The sequence below is a fragment of the Batrachochytrium dendrobatidis genome (genome assembly GCF_000203795.2).
Source record: "Batrachochytrium dendrobatidis JAM81 unplaced genomic scaffold BATDEscaffold_15, whole genome shotgun sequence".
In the NCBI taxonomy this organism is placed as follows: Eukaryota; Fungi; Chytridiomycota; class Chytridiomycetes; order Rhizophydiales; genus Batrachochytrium; species Batrachochytrium dendrobatidis.
In genome coordinates this window covers 141663-163140 of record NW_006281113.1, presented here as the reverse complement: position 1 = coordinate 163140, position 21478 = coordinate 141663, and the positions used below count along the sequence as shown (strand labels likewise).

General features: G+C 39.5%; 5 protein-coding genes across 5 annotated transcripts; 3 read left to right on the top strand and 2 right to left on the bottom strand.

The window, feature by feature from the left end:
* Positions 1 to 173: 173 nt before the first annotated feature.
* BATDEDRAFT_91894 (exocyst subunit SEC10) lies at positions 174 to 4026 on the bottom strand (the record flags this gene model as incomplete). Its single annotated transcript, XM_006682196.1, has 18 exons — positions 174 to 426; positions 496 to 558; positions 640 to 752; positions 857 to 933; positions 1006 to 1120; positions 1189 to 1309; positions 1379 to 1456; positions 1539 to 1867; positions 1958 to 2254; positions 2325 to 2475; positions 2552 to 2682; positions 2754 to 2852; positions 2941 to 3006; positions 3094 to 3236; positions 3336 to 3405; positions 3489 to 3658; positions 3764 to 3848; positions 3961 to 4026. The coding sequence occupies 18 exons, from the start codon at positions 4024 to 4026 to the stop codon at positions 174 to 176; spliced, it is 2427 nt and encodes an 808-aa protein (XP_006682259.1).
* Positions 4027 to 4923: 897 nt separating this feature from the next.
* BATDEDRAFT_91893 (uncharacterized protein) lies at positions 4924 to 8319 on the top strand (the record flags this gene model as incomplete). Its single annotated transcript, XM_006682237.1, has 12 exons — positions 4924 to 5097; positions 5203 to 5577; positions 5737 to 5861; positions 5922 to 6098; positions 6198 to 6387; positions 6472 to 6655; positions 6758 to 6961; positions 7054 to 7160; positions 7231 to 7353; positions 7432 to 7529; positions 7595 to 8041; positions 8106 to 8319. The coding sequence occupies 12 exons, from the start codon at positions 4924 to 4926 to the stop codon at positions 8293 to 8295; spliced, it is 2394 nt and encodes a 797-aa protein (XP_006682300.1). The 3' UTR covers positions 8296 to 8319.
* A 995-nt stretch (positions 8320 to 9314) lies between these two features.
* On the top strand, positions 9315 to 9847 carry BATDEDRAFT_92011 (uncharacterized protein; the record flags this gene model as incomplete). Its single annotated transcript, XM_006682236.1, has 2 exons — positions 9315 to 9399; positions 9477 to 9847. 2 exons carry the CDS (start codon positions 9315 to 9317, stop codon positions 9845 to 9847), a joined length of 456 nt encoding a protein of 151 aa, XP_006682299.1.
* Positions 9848 to 11447: 1600 nt separating this feature from the next.
* Positions 11448 to 12440, bottom strand: BATDEDRAFT_14363 (uncharacterized protein; the record flags this gene model as incomplete). The annotated part of the gene is made up of 2 exons (XM_006682076.1): positions 11448 to 12138; positions 12253 to 12440. The coding sequence occupies 2 exons, from the start codon at positions 12438 to 12440 to the stop codon at positions 11448 to 11450; spliced, it is 879 nt and encodes a 292-aa protein (XP_006682139.1).
* A 4476-nt stretch (positions 12441 to 16916) lies between these two features.
* BATDEDRAFT_27822 (uncharacterized protein) lies at positions 16917 to 21386 on the top strand (the record flags this gene model as incomplete). The annotated part of the gene is made up of 1 exon (XM_006682110.1): positions 16917 to 21386. The coding sequence occupies one exon, from the start codon at positions 16917 to 16919 to the stop codon at positions 21384 to 21386; it is 4470 nt and encodes a 1489-aa protein (XP_006682173.1).
* Between the last annotated feature and the right edge of the window lie 92 nt (positions 21387 to 21478).

The following is a 21478-nucleotide window of genomic DNA, read 5'->3' as shown; positions in this document are numbered from 1 at the left end:
ACAACGAAAACGGCATAACATCAGATGGAATGTAAAGTTGAATGTTAAATACTATTTTACTATTGCAGAACGTAAAATATTCGATTATTTATTGGTGTTTTACTGATAGATGGCATCATTCTCAATCCAGTCATTTCAGTCATTTCAGTATCAAATGCTGTCAAATCTCGACTTCATGCGTGAATCTCGTTCATCTCAAACAGTTCGTGTTCAATTTTGGATAATTTGGCCCAGTCGGCTCGAAGTGAAAGGTACGGATGAAGTAACTGCATCTCAATTCTTCCAAGATAACCTTCATTGATTACCGATTTTAAATTCTCTGGCTTGACTATAAACATGTTCCCCAATTCCTTGATCATGTCAAACCGCTCATCCAGTAGCGTGATTTTAAATGTCATGATGACTTCATGGTACTTGCTCACGTCCCTATCAACACAAGTTTCGTTTCTGTAAATAAATCATCATGATATACAACAGTGCATTGAAATATATTACTTTGTCAAAACAAGCCCTCCTGCATAGCTAACCGGAAATTTCTTGAAATGATCCAGCAAAAGACTAACGTGCAACAAGATCACTGTGTTACTACCAATTTCAAATCAATCGGTATTCATAAACATGTTGATCTGATACACTTACCAATGGAGCAGTGTACCCACTTCTGTGAGGTATGACTCTAAATTTTCTCCATCAAGCGAGACATGAGCTTCGTCTCGAACACGCTGGATAAAATCGACTACTTGATTGCACACCTAACATCAAACAGCATATATTCAAACGTTTAATACACCGTTCTGATGCTCAAATACTCATCAAACAGATCATCGAGACTTGCCAATGTAGATAATGTATTTACAGCAACAATATCATCTCGTGGCTTGAAATCACTCTTTTTTTGTCGAGCAAACAAAACTTCCATCCAAGATGCCACCACTGACAATTTATCATAAAATATTTAAATTGACTGTAAATATGTAGTGTGCGTTTGGCCAATAATACACTTACCAGCAATCTTTCGCTGCATTATAGCATTCAACTTTTCTTCAATCGCCGAGAAAAATTCATTTTTAAAAATCATCATTTCACGCTGCAGAGTTGGAGAGCTGGCTAACATGGGAATCTGATTGCAGATGTGATGAATCAATAGTGTCAATTATTGAATGCTTTCGAGACAAACATCAAACTTACAAGTTGTGCTTGGAAATGGTGTTGAAATATTTGTAGTATTTTTGTTACTGTTTTAATCACTTTAAGCTGCCCAAACTCGGGTTCGGATTTATGATCGATAGCATGCAGCGCCTCAAGCTCACTACACACATCAAAACACGCCAAATTAGTCTAATTTAACATCTATCAACTCGAATAGTAAAATACATACACATCAAGTCCAACCAATATGGATGAAGCTCCAAGTTCCTTGACCAACAGTTTAAACAGTAAGCTTAGACAAAGTGATCTATATATTAGGCAATCATTTCATACAAAGTTAGATTGTGTTGATTACATTGACATATGGGATGGGGCTGTCAATGGCTTACAAATCAGTCATTTGTGCCAGCTCCTTGCTACGATGCACACTTTGCATATATACAGAAAAACATTTGGTTGCATCCTTTACAGTCGGAACCCAGCATCCATCCGCGGACGGAGTAGCAGGAAAATTTTGTCCCAAAGGAGATCCAGAAAGCTGGGTGCCCAACTCACTACTCATTGCAGACACGGTGCTCATGGTGTTTGCAACAGTTAACATGATGGACGACATGACTGCATTTGAAGTCAAGGGAGTTGCTGTTTCCTTTGTTGGCGATGATTGCTGTGATCGTGATAATGCCTTGCGATGATGAAACATTGTTTTTGTCTTGATAAACTACAAGGTATTCAAAGCAAAATCAAGCGGTTGATTGTGATTAAAAATAATTTGATATTCGTAGTCGTTCTACAGCAACGATTTACTTACCAAGCTTGATTGGAGAGCTCCCAGATTGTTTTGCAGTTTTTCTGAAAGCCATGTCAGCTCCATATCAATGTATCGACTATTTTCGAGATATGGAACAAACAGATCTTCAAAAGATCTGTTTAACAGACTTGATAATGCTGGTGATCCAAGAGCTTTTGAAATGACTTTTTCATCAAATCGATGCAAATCGGTAACCAATTTGGCTGTGGCAGCATGCGAGTGTGCCAATGCCTGCAGAAACGATACTGGACTATCATTTCTGGCACGCTCAAGTAGCCCTTCCAAATAATTTTGAATCTATGACATTGAAAAGCTAATAAGCTACGCAAACTGGGTAGAAACCAACTAGCATTTTATCAATATTTACCGATTGAGCAAAAATACGCTGCACAAAAACTTGAATGACAGATGCAGCATTGGGAAACACAACAAAAATAACCTTCCATTCGTTATGAATTGCAACAGTAATTTCCTCGTACAGTCGAATCAATGCAGGGTCAACCTCGGAAAAATCTTCTCTAAAAATAAAATGAATGTATCAATACAAGAGTTTGATAGTGCGGAGCATTCAGGTTGAAGCTACCAAAAACGTACTTGATGTTTGTGGTTGATTCTTGATCCATTTCAGCAATTTTAAGTAGATTGATGAAAAACGCATGTTGGTTGACATATGTCTGCACACACGAGCTACCACCATTGAAATCAAGAAGAGTACATGCGATTTTCTGCTCCACGTTAGGTTAGTCAATGTATTGAATTATATATTTGATTCCAAACAAAAAATAGCAATGCATACGTTCATGGTAGATCCATCCCCTTGAGAGTAAGCTTGATCAAACTCTACAAGCAAGCTTTTTTCAAGATTTTCGCAGTATTTTTCAATGTTTGCTCGTGCCTAGAGTCCAAATTGTGTATTAAATTTCAAGATCAAGATCAGTATAAAAAGCAAAGCCACCCAAAGTATATATAAGCATTAGACTTACAGCTTCAGTATCGGCAATATCCACTTCTTTTGCAATGGTATTCAACCGTCGTGCAATAATAGCAGCCTGATTCAAGCCCATATTGTTTATATAATTGTGGTGAGTTGACTGAACATTGCGTCATCTATTTAAAATATTGGATACTCATCATACCTTGTAGCCTCCATCAGGTTCGCTTTGTCGGAGCGTGTCAAGACGAGTAAATATGCCTTTGTTGAACTCGAGAAAATATTGGATGAGATCCTTGGCCTCGGCTGCACGAGTCTTTTGCTTGTCAATGGTTTCAAGCTGTTCACCTATAGTTTTGCGCAAGTTTGTCAATCTTTGTACCATTCTTGGATGCCAACCATCACCCTTGAGCCACTTTAATAAACACACGCCAATGCATTACATACCAATTCGAATTGCAGTATTTCCAACCTCGCTTAATCTTGAATCCAAAGATTCAAATGCACGATGCACATCCTATTTAAATTTTTGATGTGGTTAGTTGGATTACACAATAGTCGATTCTATCATGAATCAAGACGGATTTTAAAACAGCTCACGTCAAAAGTATCTCCAAATGACTTTAGTTTCCGTTGTCGTTGTGATTCCGAGGCAGCTGCTTGATCCTCTTGGTCATCAATTTTAGCTTGAACACGCTTTTTGAGACGTAAGAGTTCATCACTGGCCATGTCAAATGCCCGAATAAATGGTTTTGGGTCGAATACAATAGCTTATATGTATATAGTTTAATTACACTATATTCAGCGCCTGTGACATACCCAATACGTGATTTCATTGGGTAGTTACAATGAGTCTAGCTAATGTACGATTTTACCTTTGACTGGCGAAGTGCTGCGTTTAGAAGCAGCCATCATTGAAGAGGTAAGATTATCCACAAACTCTAGCGCAGAAAACTTTTCCTGTATATATTCAATGCAGTAGATATTAGTATTTATAAATGCAGTCGTATCCTATACCAATGCAAACCAGCGTCATGATGTTTGAAACTGATTTAAATCATTCATGTCTTACTTTAAATTTTTCATAACTAACAGCATCCTTGATACTAGATATATCTGCTTTGATTGGGCTTGACATGGTAGCCAAGTGTGTTTGCAGCAGTCAGATTTAGATGGAATTGGTAAAGATTTCAAGTCGGAAATTTAGCCAACGTGTCAATATGCTACTTTTGACGAGAGTCTAGCGTGAATTCAACCTATGAATTGGTTTGAGATATTAACCAACTACTTGTATAGCTCGATCTGATTCTATACTCAAGAATAAACAGAGTGGTGATAGATGTACAAGTCACGTGAAATTTGTTTCACTTTTGTGTTTCCATCAGACAATGTTGATGCCTACTATTGTGCAAAGCCCAACGACACTTGCAGCTATTTCCCATTGCTACTCAATTCGCCATGGCTGCTTCGTCCCTTTGGCTACCTTTGATATATGTATCCAGTTTGGCTATTTTGTTTTCACTGTTTGCCAGATACAACAAAAGTCGCCAGTATATCCATGATCATTGTACGCTTCATATCCGTCTATTTTTGGGCTATTATCCCTTGCTATTCACTCTGTATATCAGCAGATTATGGTCTGATGGTTTAAATTCAATCCTATCCATCTATATGTATTCACACTGCTGAATGCAATGCTGCCTGTGATTCAAAGGAGCCGGAAATATAGATTTGATCAATTCGTCATTTAATCCATGGATTGGATCAAGACGACCAAGATACTCATGATAGAAGACCTTGTATTTAAACGATTTGATTTATTCTTGTGCTGCCAGATATAAAATACTGTTTTTCTCGTTTAAACGAGTTGGGTCTGTCATTCTTTATTAATACTTACACTATGCCTTGTATTGGGTATCTGCTGTGATGATTTTCGTCTATTCAACTAGCATCGTCTTATTTTCCGATCCATCTTGCCAAATACGAGTATGAGGAACTAGCAGAGCAGTTTTCTCCTGAAACCGAATCTGGAAAGATGGCCATGACACAGGCATTGGTCAAGCGTGCTGTCGAAGATGTAAAACGAGTGTTGAGAATTCGGGAAGAAAAACCTCCACTCCAACAGATGGTTCGGGAGGGCATTGTTGGTGAAGATTTACTGGATAAGATTGTTCGCGCCGAACAAGAACTGGAAGATGAACTTCAACAGGTACGCAAACTATGATTTCAATTTGGATTGCATCTTGATCATGGTTATTGGGTGTGTTCAAGCTGTTTTGGTCGTCATCATTTAACACTGCTGTTTGGATGGTAGGTGATTGAGGACTCTGAAATGTATCGTCCGGGATGGGGTAAAACCATTTTCCAAGAAGTCTCGAATATTGCTCAAAAACAGATTCAGGAACTTGCGAAACAAGAGGCATCAGCCAGAATGGAGGAGGAGATGGAGGAAAAGAAATATTCTGAGCAGTTTTCTAGCAGCAACGTTCGAGAAACTGAGAAATCCGACAGCAAGACTTACAAGAATCGCAATTCTGAAAACAAAGAGAATGCTACAACATCTAACCTTTCAGAAGAAATAGAAGAGGAGCGTATCCGTATTGAACAAGAACTATTGGAACAGGAAGAATTGGAGAAACAGATGGCTGATAACAAAGGCAAATCTGGAAAGGACAAAGGAAAGGGACAAGTAAGACGCAAAAAGAAGTAAAATAAACTTTATCTTTTCAATGAGCTTCAATGTTTTATGGTTGACGATCAGTATGATTTGGCTAATACGAAACTAAGCCACCAAATGAGCCAACTGATCGTATTCGATCAAATGGATTAAAGACGATTTATTGAATAGTTTCCAAGTAAACCAACAATTGAGATTCCAATGCAGATCTCGTTAGAATCCACTGCAACCACAGAAAACCCTTATCTGGATGAAGAAGAGTTGGCCAACGCTGATGTTTCTGGACAACCAATTAGGTTTGATTATATTTGATTTTTACAAGTACTGTTCTAATTCTAATACAAGTTGTCCATTAGAAATGCACAGGATTTGTTTTTGCGGAATGCAGCCATAGTAGTGGCAGAAACCATTTCTGCTGCATCTCGTTCAAATGCAAAAGTTCAGAGTCATGCAAACGAGGATATTTCAGGCTCATCCGTTCCGAATTCAGCCAATACACAACCTATTCTAGAGCAGGTCAAAGATCGGATCTTGTAAGCAGCAATTCCATCTATTTTAGATCTTCACAAATGCTTATGTTCAGTTCTGATGAATTCAGTTGCTACTGTCTATTTCCATGAGCAAATATCTAGTTATGCTCGAGAGGAAGTGCAATTGGCACTAGATGTAACACTTCGACTGATTGCTGCACGACAACGGCAGCCAGAGAATCCATCAGCAGTTGAAAATCAACTGCGTATCTCCAATATTGGTCGAAAGCCTTCTGCTGCACCAATGAGTCGTATTCGAGATTTGCAGTATTTACTGTCTTCAAAAGCAATGGTGAGCTTTGTTAGATTGCTCACAGTGGCTTTAAATCTTGGTCAAAGAATCAAGCATTGCTAATTTCGCTAATCTATCAAATAGTGTCTTCGAGATGCATCCAATGCTCTATCTCGACGTGCACAGCAGCTTAGTGAACTGGTTGAGCAAGAGCAGCGGTTTTATGGACAACACGCATTGGCTCTAAGACACCATAACTGGCCTCTTCAACCTAGGTTGGGGGATTTAGTAGCAGCTATTTTATATGTAGACTATGGTTTTAGAAAAGGTGGTTTTCATTATGGTGGCAACAGAGTTTGCCAACTACTCGGCGTGTCTATAATTTGATACTGATTGCCTGACTCAAACTTTTGTTTTATTAACGTGGCAGCCGGATCTAGATTTACTGGAATTGCAGAAGCAGATGTTTTGCGAGTTCCAAAAAAAACTAAAACGACAGCAGTTGACAGCAATGAAGGAATGATGATTGTGCCAGTTCATCAATCGGCTATGCTTTTGGATATAAAGTTTGGTGAGGTATCGTGTTTAGATACAGCTTCCATGGGACCATCGTATATTCCATATGCTCTTCAAGGTATTTTAAATTGGCTTTTTGGTTTTTTTACATGGGAGTTGTAAACATATGTCCTAACAGACCATTATAATCTCGATCCATGGCAAATGCAGGCACTATTGAACATTCAAACGACATGTTCTCTATGGATCTGGCTAGCAGCAGACTTGCTGTGTTTGAGACAGAGCTGTTTCAACAGGCAAGTAACTACTATAATGCTGTAATTAATATTAATCAGTCTCACTGCTATTATGAAATGTTTTTAACATTTTTGTTGCTTGATTTTTTAGCTAACTAAAGAACTATCCATGGAAAATGGAATTGGAAGACAAGCCCGATTGACTACACATGCTTTTATGCTGCAGCTTGATCGTCAAAACGCCATATATGCATCATTGTCAAAAATATATCAAGTATGTTGAGCGTTTAGTCAAAAGACTATGATTTGGTTGATCTGATATACAAATCATGTTTATATTCCAAACAATTAGATTAATTTAGGAAAGACGGCTGATTTTTCGAGTAGGCTTTTGGCCTTGAGAGTCCGATTAGCACTGCGATCACAACACAACTTTTATGGATCTGAAAGGTATTTTTGACAATCTGTATCAAAATATAGGACAATCAATGGAATGCTTATGGTCATATTTGTAGCACTGGTGTTTTTCAGTCGGCTATCTCGGGATTTATTTTGGGTCGACTACAAGATCTATTAGAGTTGGAGCTTCATAATGCTATACAGCCATTGAAACATAGATTATACGCACGAGTCGAGACTATGCATGCCACAAATACCCTTAAACCCTTGTTACATACCCCACAACGCTATAGTCTACCAACTTGGACAGTGATAGTACTTGATCAGAGTGTTGGAAGCGTCAGGCTATGCTCAAATGGCATGTTTGAGTGTTTTTCTCGCCATTCCAACATGACATATCAACATAGCACAATAGGAGACGTTTTAATATTCATCCAAGTAATGCTCTCAAACTATGTTATTAATATGATTACCAAAGAGGCGTGCTCAATATTTGGATGTGGTGCACTGTTGGGATTTGAAAAAGTTGGACAGAGTGTAACCATCACGTATGCTGAATTTAGGTGAGTTTAGTTGTCAATCTATTTAAATTTTCAATCATTACTGACTATGATTTCATTTACATAGCATCTGTATTAGTATTGCTGCACACGAAGGCTCGAATGCATGCTTCTTGCTTTCAGTTGCCAAATTTTCATGGTCAGAACGGCTATGGCTTTACGACAATCATACAAACAGATCTGTTCGATGCAGCCAAAAGTTTATGGATGATGTTCAAAGCATTCTTATGAAGCTTTATGGTGTTGTTCAAAAATAAAGTTTTATTGACCTGTGCTATACATGACAATCGACTGGCGAGATTCGGTTTCAGCTAAAGTTTGAAAACACGATTGTAAATCTCAATTATTTTGTTTCTATTCCAACTCAGACAACCCATTGGTTTGTACCCGGGTACATATAAATGACGTCTCTTATTGCAGCGAAATGTAGTGCATCAGCTGTTTTGATAAAGCCGCTTCCCTTGTGCATTTCACCAGCAGCTGAAAAACTTCTTGTAACACACACTACTAAATTCGGTAGGATTTTTAAATTTGCATTTTCTGGCTGAACTTTCGTTGATTTGAAAGCATAATTCTATTTTGAATTGGCGCGCCTATCATGATAATACTATCAAAACGATACGATAGTGTTTGATGCTAGCCATCCACTATTTATCATTTCCAGACCTACTGATAAAGAATTCGTGCATACATTGTATAATCACTGAAAATGGTAGCGCCATTTGAAACATTTGGATATCTCTAATAGCCGATACGACACCATTTTACATTTGAATAGTTTCCGTTCTTGACACTGACGTGTTTTCAAAGTTTTGTCGGATTAAAGTTTCGACCACCATCCAGCCGGCCAATCTATGTATTCCTAGACAATTGAAAATTATCAGAGATGCTTTGTATCAATCTGGTGAGTCAGCTTTCTATCAAACATACTGATACAAAAATCCAGACAATGTTTCCAATTGGATTTATAACTTACGTTTAAATGAGGCAGAAGCCAAGGCTCAAACAAGTGCGTTGATTTCTATTAGAGTCTACAGCGATTCCTGTTATGCTTATAATAAGCGCATGACAGATTTACAAATTCACCGTATTATTGATCGATTTACAGCGGATCCTTTCAATTTTACCATGCAAGTGCCCAGAAAGATCGATTTTATGACCCATTTTAATAGTTTTAATTGAATATGGTGCTGTAAATTCAAAACTAATATATTGATTGTACAACTGATTACAAAACAGTCCAGATGTAAATTTAAAGTGTTCATTTGAAGGACTCATGGAGTTTCTTGGAGCCTATACATTACAACTTCCTGGAGGACTGATTCCCCAAAACATCCTAATGAAACTAGATAAACTTCCCAGTAAGTTTTAAACAGCGGTGTGTAACCGTGTATGATTTCAAAAGCTGATATTCAGATATTGTCGATCGAGTAAACAGAAACGATATGGTATACTGGAAAAATAAAACCAATACGCCAGATTCTCAACACACTCCCAAAAGAAAAGCAAGATATTATTCAGTATGTTGTACAACTCATGTATGATGCCTTTTACTTTGAGCAAGCGTTTCTTGTCAACATCATTCAACACACCAGTATTAGTCCTAAACGACTTGCAATCATTCAACATCATGTTCAAAAACAAACGGTTCTTACTCAAGGTGGATCAAGTCATCCAGGATATCAGGGCCCTGTTGATAATCTTGAGCAAAATATTTTGTTCAATCTCATTCGAGCGATCGAGCGGGGATTATATCATGCTACTCCTACAACTGGTGACAAAGGACGCGGGAAGAAATATCGAGTTTGATCAGATCGGTTACAAAATGCATGTGTGCTAAGCAACTCATATCAATCCTGCCAAGACACAATTTGAGATTTAATTTTAAAAAAGAACTAGCTTATTTGATAATGGAATGGTTGATTCATCATGTCTTGATTTTGATAAACTTGACTAATTGAAATCTCAGTATAAAACATTTTGAAACAATGGTTGGAATACTTTAAAGTATGGATGCCTAACGATTGATTTACAGTCACATTTATGTAAAATGCAATATTTGCGTTTATCCTACAGTCAGGGTTTTGAAATAGTTGAATATTTGTTACGGTTTTCTATTCAACTGTTTGCTTAAATGAACACAGCATCCATCATATTTTTTGAATTTTATTTAAACTTGGTATTGATACACGAAATGAAACAAAATGATCTCATACAATCAAGTCGTGTCGTATAGGCAGAGTGTTGGTGCTACAAGTTTGTTGGATAGTTCCTGTTTGGTGGTTTCGGTGATGACGCCAGAGTTATGTTGGATATTGCCAATACGCTACCAGCATAAACTCGACTCATCAAATTGTCATGTATACACATTGTTGTCAGTTACATCGAGTGATGGTTCAAGTAGGTCGATTCAGATGGGTTGCATAGAACCTACTCATCCAGCATCCATCCATTGTCAAACAACTATAATGCACAATACCATCAAGTGTGTGGTTGCATACACATTGATCAGTCATTGCACAGTATACGTCGGTTGCAGTCCATAACGCATCCACACGATTCAACATGACAAATCATGTACCATGAGTCCGAGATTGATCTGAAACAAATCTTGGACAAACCCAAAGTACAAAACAGTATTAGCACAAATAATTCTGGAAACTTTGACAACTGACAGTCTCCAAGTAACACATTCTGTTCATAGTATGAAATGGAACTTGATTGTCAGTTGTCAATGATTTTGAAAACAGTATTATTACAAAACCAACACTTGTGAGTGACGAACTGACAAAGAATATTCCAACAAATTCGATATTTGGATTGTAATATATGAATCTGGTATCAAACATGTCGATCGTATAAAATGTGAAGGATAATTTGACAAAGTTTGATTGTGTGCCTTGTACAATGGTCGGTGTATTTGCAGACCGATCAAGGAATCTGTCAAGAATGTAATATTTCAAGACTTTCCTAAACAATGTCATGCAACATTCCCAAGCACGCATCTTATTCTAAACAACTGTTTGATCAGACAAGGTTTACCACCATTCAACAAACAGCGCGAGGGTTGCAACTACACTGCTTTATATTATCCATTCTCGAGTCCTGCAAAAATGATTCGAGTAAAGCATAACTTTGTTGATTGAGCAATTCCAGAAAAAAGAAACTATGCAATCAATTTTAATAGAAAAGTACAAGGATATCCAACCATTGTTTACTCTGAACCAAAACAATCGATCCAAGATAATTACAGAAAAATGTTTTATTTTACGCCAATACGACAGTAAAAACAATCAGGTTTTATATACGTCAGAAAAGTGCCAAAATAATAGATAATGTGACAGGATGAAGCTTAGGCTTTCATGTACAAACATAATAATAGGCAAATGCAGTAGGAGCTTTTGCAGATTTAGACCAGCAGTAAAGGTTCGAAATACACTTTGAGTGTGGACGACTTTTTCAAAATCTTGCTGGCCCCTACGCAAGAATAACAATGTAATAATAGATGAGGAAGTCGGGATTCAAAATACGACCAAAAAGGTCCAGGCAGTACACCAACAAGCTTTCGAACAGGCGCTGACAGGTCTTGATAGTGATGCTTTTTGTTTCTAATTGCGCGTAACAGATCTTGTACGCTTGCACCATCGTACGTACGGTGCTGAACAAGACTCTCATGTACAATCTTGTCAAGTTTGGTGGTCCAGTCACCACCCGTCACTTTTGCCCCACCACGTTCAAAGAACTTGAGTAAAGGTGATATGGGATCTCGTTTTTCAACTTCTAGGCGGTCAGATATGTCTTGAAGGAATAATAGACGCTCCGATGGAGTCCAAAAATACGGATGTCGCATGACTTCATGTGCCTCGGGTCGTTTCCGCGGATCTTTTCCAATCATACGTTTAATCAGATCTTTAGCCAACACTCCATCGTTGATCGTATCTAAACCATCCAACCGGTAGTTGCCACGAAGAACATTGACTTCCCGTAAAAACTTTTCTCCAAAAGGATGTTTTCCTCCTGTGAGCACATAGTAGTAGATACATCCACAGGCAAAAATGTCAACTGAGCGAGTAATACGTATTTGAGAGACGGTAGAAACACTTGCAACATCAGTCGATCCATCCAGACTCTTGTCTCCAAAAGAGGAATGGCTGGTTTCGTTATCGCCATCACCATGAGTGGGTGGTACGTATCGAGAAATTTCAAGCAAACACTCGGGTGCTCTCCAACCCACTGTTCCACCTCCAAACCCAGCTGTATTGTGAAATGATGATTGATCGTCTGCCAGCCGCTTTCCTAATCCGAAATCCGAAATCAGAATACGCGGCTTCAAATCCTTTTTGTTTTTTGGCCCGCCAATCAAAATATTCTGCGGTTTAAGATCACGATGAACAATTCGCATCAAGTGCAAATGTTGTATACCATCCATGATCTGATAAAGCACATCCTTCACCGCCAACTGTTCTCGAATAGCTGCCAGTGCAGGAGCAGCTGGTTTTTCTATGATATCAAACAGCGATGCAGGACACAACTCTAATGCAATGTATAAAAACCCATCGCATTGTTCTTGTATGTAGTACCGAATCACATTGGGGTGACGGTCTGTTTCTTGTAAAATTTTGACTTCATGATCGGCTACTTGAAAAAAGTCCAACAAAAGTCGCTTGATGGCAACTTCTCGTCCTTCAAAATACCCCTTGTATACAATTGTGCCATGGCTTCCGTAGCCTATATTAAAATTCAATCGTATTAGTGCCAATAAAACAATAACACATGCCATTATAATCACAATTAAACAATCCACTTGCCTAAGATTTGACTGGTCAATGTTAGTTTTTGAGAACCCACTAAACTGGAAGAACTAGATGTTGCTGAAATTGGAATAGTAGGATTACCATGTGTAGATTGATCAAATGTATTTTTTTCAAACTCTGCAGCTGACTTCTTTGGCACTATTGCATGTACATCAGATTCATTATTGATAGTTTGGTCGTCGTGTAGGACGGAAAAGGTCAATGATTTTTCTGTTGAATCTACAGGTATCGGCTTTAAACTCGGCATTGTAAAACTAGTAGACAAAGGAGAATGGATAGAGTCACGGTTTGCTTGATTTTCCAGTATCGTGCTTGTATCCAACTGGACAGAGTCTTTGCATGCTTCAGATGTAGAATTGATATACTGCGCATCAATGTCAGTGGTACAAATAGTAGGGATAGTGCAAGTGATGCTGCTTGGCACATTTTCCAAAAAGTCTTGAAAAACACCCACGTTTGTTTTTTCAGCAAGCCTGTCTAAAGAAATCTGATATCCAGCTATATCTGTAGAAATCATGGTTGAATCGATCAAATTGGTGTCATTTTGATCAGCTTGATGAACAGCCTCAGTATTATGAGTGTGCTTGATTATTGCTTTTGACTTGTTATCCGAAACGATTCCTATCCGAGACTCCACATTGATAGCAATAAGTTCTTTGCAAGTCAATTGAGATGCAACATGAACAGGACTGTCTGTATCCAAACTCGACACTGCACAATCTGTTGTATCTTGCGATGACGCTTTTAAAGAGGAGTTTGAACCATAAGACTGTAGTGAACTAGATTCAGATACCCGATCAACACAGTTTTCCCCAGGAATTGACTGGTATAGATTGATCTGTACGGAAGAGTCGATGGGTAAAACAGGAGAGTTTGATTTTACTGATGAAAAAGACTTTAAATCAGATTCTTCAAGTTTTTCAACAGTAGGTTTAACGATTTTTTCAACTTGAATAGTGTCTGTTTGATCTATGAGTTCTTTAACTGTACTACATTCAGGGATATGATGTAAATCAGACTCTTGATTGGATGGATTACGGAGCAATGTGTCTGAACTGGATTTTACAGATTCAAGTGTTTGCAAAGTTGCTGCATCTGACACGACAATATCTCCAGAGTTTAAAGTATCTTTTGAAGATGCAGAGTGTACTTTTGGCCCAGAGCTTTCCAAAAAAAAGAGATTTGTCAATTCAGAGAATGTATATGAAGAAGAGTTGGAGATTGGAGTAACGCACGAATCAACTGGCATTGATATGGATAATGGCTGAGGCAATGAATGTTTCGACTGTACTGGCGGTGATGCCAATGAAGTAGTTGTGGTGCTTGTCATGGAATCGGTTATACTTTGCAGATATGTCATTGCCTCGTCGGTAGGCAATCCAGGCAGTTTCATTCCAAGTGCACGCGCAATTCGTAGTCCAGCTGCAGCTATTTGAGTGGGACTCATTTTCGAGAGTTTTTCACCGTAAGAAAATTGATCCAAAGATAGATTCCATGACGTTGAAGGACTAGTCGAAGAAGTAGATTCCACATGAAGTGCTGGTACAGGAGGAGGTGTAGGAGGAACTGGAAGGTTTTTGTGGATGGATGGCGGAGCAGACGGCTCTGGAATAGCAGGTATAGCAATAAAGGCAAGGTTATTGGAAGATTGATTCATTGTGGGTAAAGGTTGTTGGTTGGTGGTGACTGAAGAAGATTGTTCAGATTGTTCAGAATGTTGAGTAGCAGATTGATTAGAGAGTACACGAGCTTGCTGCAATCCAACAGAATTGGTAGTTTCAAAACTGTCAGCCACATCTGGTTTGGCATTCACAGAAGTACTACCATGACCCACAAAGTGACCAACATCCTTTCTCTGTCTTAACCACCCATCGTCCTCATGATATTTTTCATCATGGTGTCGCTCACGACTTTTTGCATGCTTACGATGATTTTCGTGAGTGAGATAAGCATTCAACGCGCTCGGTGCACTATTAACAGATGCGGGTTTATGGATTGGTTTAGTAGGCAAAGTGTGATTAGTATGATTAGAGACTCGTCTAGCAAGCTGTTGTTGTAGCGGCTGTGGATGATGATGTGGACGATGATGCGGTGGATGGTGGTGTGGTGGATGGTGGTGTGGTGGATGATGGTGTGGTGGATGATGATGTGGTGGATGATGTGGACGATGGTGTGGACGATGATGTGGATGATGGTGTGGTGGATGATCGGGAGAATGATGACCTGGATACAGACTAGGATGAATGTTTGAATGTGGATGAGGCTGATGAGGATGATGAAATTCGTTGGATGTGTGTGCTATGCTGATGGGAGTTACGGGTGCAACTGCATGATTAATGGAAACTGGTGCACTCGAGATGGTGGATACCGCATGTCTGTCTTTGAGAAGTTTCAGCTGTTCAATGGCTTCACGAACCACTTCTTGTGCTAATGATCGACTGACTGTTGCTTGATCCAACGCTTCAACGACCTCCAATAATGCAGTTCCAGGATTATCTTTAGCACTTTCAAAAGCGAGTCGATGTTCAGCTAATTTAACATCTAATTCGATATCCGCCAACTGTTGGGCAGCATTATGTAGTTCTATTTCTGCAATCTGAAATGGTTCTGTGATTGCAGTGGCAGGAACTGCTGCTTGAGAGTTGGTAGATGGTGTTGAAGTACGGGTCAACACATCACCATCAATACCAGCTGGATACGCACCAGGAGTATTTCCCGAGAAGCTTGAACTTGTAAGTGGATGTGTATTGGTAGCGATAGTTGAAGTAGTTTGTTGAGTTATAGTAGAGTAATGTGCTGGACAATGCTGACTATTACAGAAATGACTATTGAGACTGCATCTACTCCTTTGACTGCATGCATCGCTACTAGTGCTGTTTCTTTCACTGGAAGTATCGCTAACGATGCTGCTTCTTTTACTAGATGCATCGCTATTGCTTCTTCTTTTACTGATGACACCCTTGACTGCACTCATAAAATTAGAGTTGTTTGTAATAAAGTTTGGCAAGGCTTGACGAGCCCATGAAGTCAATGCAGTGCCCTGTGGTGGACTGGAGGGAGTGGAAGGAGTGGAAGTGCTAGAAGTTGATTCGAGTATAATTGGTGATGATGGATTGTCTGTATTCACATCATGATTTCCAATATTCAGTCCCAATCCTTTTGAAACCTGCATCAGAGTCTGAAATATTCCAGTAGGTTTGGTAGCAATTGATGTCCAAGTGCAACCAGCAGTAGTATTGGAGTCTGGCATCTAATCAGCCTTGATCCAATTTCCAATTCAAATCAATCAAAACACTCGATAAGAATCTTATTGCTAAATTCACGTAAAATAAAACCCTAAATAAGTGTGCTAGATTACGTAATAAAATGACTTTCAATTTACTGAATAATATTTCTTGTTTCATTGGTCTTGTTTTTGTACAACTCTAAAATTACTGTTACATTACACACTTGCTCAATCTACAACTTCTCATACAAACTTATTGTCTGAAATAAACAACTGTATTCCTAAGAGTGTAATCATTGCTATATCAAACTAAAGTGTAAATGTATGTTTTTTGGGTATGAGTTTTGTTCAGGGTTTTTTTTGAAACAGTCGAACCAAACATGTGGAGTGTAACGAATGAATCTTGTTTCAGGCTTGATGATCGTGCAGTGCACAGCTATACCCAAACTGGAGAAAGGCACGGTTGAAAAAGAAATTTTTAGTTGAAAACTAGTTTAATATGATGAATGCAGTCTACTTAAGCAGTCAATTTGTGATAGAAAAATAAAGAATATTCATTGTTTATTCCGAAGCAAAGTCACTACAAGACAAATACAAGTGTTTCATTTTACGTGAATCCGGCTTGTAAATATTCAAACCATCCAACTGCTACAAGATTCTGTAACAGGATCATCTTCAGACAAGTCTTATTTGTTCACTATACCCGCTGGTTCTATTCGATTTTTAAATAGCACGAGTTGGGATAATTCAAACATTGCAGTTGGATTGACGCAGTCTAACATTACAGACTGTCATTGCAATCAACTGCTACAATCCATTGATATTATTCAAAGTGGTAATGTTTCGAACTGGACATCCGATTACGCCGCACAGACATCCGGCTTTCCTAGCATCGTCTACTACAACCACAACTGTCAATTCATCAATATCAGCCACTATCAATACAAATACAGCCCATACAAGCTTCATGGACAATTCAATCCACAATAGGGTCCAAGAACCAGTGTTTGAAAATACTGGTAGTACTGCTATCACTACGATCGTTTCTCCTATGGTTAGTACTTCTGGCGTTGTATCCAATGTCGCATCCACAGCCGCTGCGAGTATGACAGCCAAAATGTCATTTAGACTGTCAATGCTGGCATCATTGACTCCAAGACGGCCCACTGTCACCAATCCAGCCCCTGTTGGCCAGAACCATGATATTGAGCAAAACTATGATTCTGATCAGGACTCTATCATCAGTGATGTAACTGAACCATTTATACCAGACAGACTCGATGGAGTATCGACTGTAACCGTAAAAACTCGAGCTATACAGCGACTAGTGTCAGCAGCTAGAAGAGACTGTGACCTTGAGAATGAATGGATCGACCGTCAGTTGCTAAAGCAGTTGACTTGTCTGGACTCATCATCAAAGCGTACATTGACTGCTGTCAATGCAAGAACGGATACCAAAGTGCTGGACACCAAGGCTTCCACAAGTGTCGATTCTTGCGCAACAACGATTGTCCTGGCCGACAATTCAACAACTTTGGCTTTTGCCAATCCACACAAGAATCTACCGCCCATTCCTCTCTTGGCTGCTACTGCAGAATCACTCGCTCCAATCCACAACGAATCTATTCAGAATTTGTTAGGGTCTCGCTCACTAAATCACACCCAAAGTCTGCGCTCACTCAAGACTTCGTTACCCGATCGTCGTAGTCCTTTGGCTCTAATCTCGACTACTGCTCCTCCATCTCCTCCTGATGCAGTCTTGGACACTTCCGAATTCCATCCAACTGCTCCACACTTGAAATCTGCTACTGCTTCCGCAGCAAGTCCCTCAATATTGAATACTCCCACTGATCCACCAAGACTATCGTATAGCTCATTACTGGATCAGAATGACTGGATCTCTCTTTTTTCTCATAGTGCCGATGATATGTCCACCATCAGTCACGTCACTGACGGTGCACTCGTTGATGGCGATTATCAAAATGATGATAATAATGGTAATCTTGAGCAGTTGTTTTCCAATAGTGGTAGTCGCATCATCGATTGCATCAACGCAACTCCAAGTGCTGACGCTCAGCCACTGCCCGAATCTACTGTTGACACTGATATCCCAATGTCTTGTGTCGATTCAAAACCATACTTTCAAAATACTCCATCTACACTACACTCTAGTCCGTGTACTGCAACTCGTCAACATGAATCGCATGCATTGACATTCACTGCTGTTACTACTGCTATCGCTCCTAGACATATACTTTCTTCAACTGCTTCTGTACATAGCAATTTGCCTACTGATAAAAGTAATGAGACTCCGGTTACGCGTCCATCTGCATTAGCACTTTCTCATACACAGGCTCATCTGGCAGTTAATTCTATGGTTCCATCTCGTACATCATCATTGCGATCCAAGCAAAGACCAGAAGGACCTCCGCTGCATCCATATCTCATGAAGAATGCATTGATTGATTCAGCCGCATCAGTAACATCTGATTCGCACCTTCAGTTTCATTCTCCAGTTTCACACAGTCATGTTGGCTATTCTAAAATGCTGGGTAATCATAGTCCATTGAGTCCATTGAGTTTGTTTGGAAATATAGATTCGACTGTTTCTCAAATGAATGATGGTTTATCGGGTGGTAGTATGGCAAATTCACACTCTGGCAACGGAGGTGCAGCTGGATCTGCACCTCTTTTGCATGATAGTGTTTTGCATTCTAATCATTCATTATCTCAATATAAACTAAGCTCAAATAGAAAGAGCAGTAGAAAGCATTCTACACCTGTTATTTCTGACCCAATCTCTCCAAAACCTGATGGATGTACATTGTCAGATAGCACCTTTTATCCAGGCAACACCAGTCCGCTACACAACCATTTGATGTGCTCTACGGATTCTGACACTGCAGATTCTTTTGATAGTCCGATTGCAAGTACTTTTCGTGCTTCCGTTGATTCTCAATTCAGTCAGTGGAGCGATCCCTTATCTGAATCTCCAAATCCTGATTTTTGCACAAGGATTAACCACTCGGCAGTCCGCAGAGCTTCGTATGCTTCAGAACTCTCTGGAAAGCAATCCATTGTAGTATCTCCTACGCTATCACCCATCACAGTCACCAATGCATCCCCATTATTTTCCTCAGCTGTTCAAGGCGATGAATCTGAAAAAATGAGCAACAAATGGGTTCAACGAGCCAAAAACGCACTACTTTCTCGCAAGTCATCGGTTGGCTCATCTTCTCTAATTACACGACCTATATCAATGAGTGTCCCATTTCTTGTTGATGGCTATAATGGTCGTTCTAGCTCCTCTAGTTTAGTATCAGCATTACCATCTGGTGTCCAAAACTCCCTTCAATCTGGTGCTACTGCTTATTCTGGTTCTGCTCGTAGAATATCTACAATAGGCTCATTGGGTGGTAATAATTATCTTGAACCCGTTTCTACCCCACCACAATCTCACATACAGTCCTCTACTGTATTGCCATTTAATGCGTCAGGCATAGCTTCAAATACAGCACTGTCACCTTTACATTCAACATCAACTCGAGATTCTATATCCACCAGTTCTACGTCCATCTCATCTGTACCACGCGAGCAATGGCGTAAACTTTTTTCAGCACGAACACTTGGTGTCACATCAATGGGCACATCTCTCATTAATTCGTTTTTGCGCAAAAATGTCCAGTATGATTTGGAAACGGCTGCATACAAGGGCATTGATCCACCTGATCAGGGTGTACAGTGGATTGCGGTGGATTATGAGCTATTGCGTCGACCATGGCGTAGTGCTGGACCACTGATACCGACAAATTGGAATTCACAAGATGAAATGGATCAGCGAGCAATCAATACACGTATATTGCTTTCCAAAGCCAGACGATACAATGCAATTCACCGTAAATCCATTTCATTTGATATAAATGTAGATAAAAATGCAGTAAAGTCGGTCCTACCAACGCAGACATCTGATGCATCTTGTAAAGTAGCACATGTTTCACTGGAAACCACTGCACAAGCCGATAGAGATGTGCATGATTCTGATGCCTTGGTACACACAAGCAATAGGATAACCTCGACAGTGTCTAATGCGCGTGTTGACGAATGTCAGCAATCTCCTAATGTACTGGCGATTTCACCCATTCTTCAACCTGCTACTGTTGAATCTGAGTTAAAGCCGTCTATTGATACTTGTACCAATTCACCCGAGATTACGCCTACAACACAGATAACTGAACGTCCTACATTAGAGTCTCCAACCATGGTCCACCCTGTTGAACGCATGTCAGTGTATTTGCCCAAACAATGGGTAGTGGATGAATTCTTTTCTATGAGACCCACTACCCGTCGCACATTAACAACCAACACAATGGACTCGAAGCAGCTTACTGAAATGAGTCTTGCCAACCCACATTTGAGCAAATTCAAGCGAGCAAAATCATCGGTCCATATGTCGCTTAGTCGATTTGGATCAGTCCGAGGACCCAGTTCAGTTTCAACAGCCATGACGGGTAATGGAAATGACGGAGGTAAAAGTAGATTAAAATCATGGTGGAAACGAAGCCAAGTTGGAGGTGGTAGTGGAGGAGTACCCACTAGTTCATATACAGACATGACGAAAGCAGCGTTTCAAGAAATGTTTGATCCAGTTGTACATGCGGCCAAGATCTGTAAAAACCAATCATCCAATACGTCGTTGTTTTATGCCGATGTGATACCTGGAAGTGATGCAGGGTCGATCAAAGAAGGTGGAAGGTCACCCTTTGGCAGTTTGAATCGACCACGATCTGTTAGTAGCGATTTTGATCCAACTAGGTATTCCGATAGTGGTGTAGATGCGCTCGATTTTAATCTTCTATCAGCATCTTTACACGCCTCCTTGCCACAATCACGCTCGTCTTCAGATATATATGGTAGTTTATCAAGATCTGCAGGTACGTCATTGTACCCATCATCACCTTTATTTGAACAAAAGTTGCTTCAGCAAGAGACCGAACAAGACTACTTTACCCATTCAACTATCACACGAGTTCGAAGTAGCACTGCGTGCTCTGAAAATACGTTGGGCTTGAGAACGGACGAGGTTCGACTAAGCAGTGACTCTACTGTCAGCTGTCCATCTATGCGATCCTATCGATTTGACTTTGAAGACACTGATCGTGGTGGAAATGACGAGTTTGATGTCGAGTCCCTTTTAGGAGTTGTTTCAGTATGCTCATCTATTGGAGAGTTGATTGATGGCGATCGAGATCAAAACCAAACAATATTTAGTCGGTATTTATGCCTTGATCATAACGTTGGTCAACTTTGAGCCTGTAATAGTTTATACAAATGAAGATGTACTATGCAATTAGTTTAGAACACATCACGTGGCTGAAGCTTTAAATATTTTATTTTGTTGAA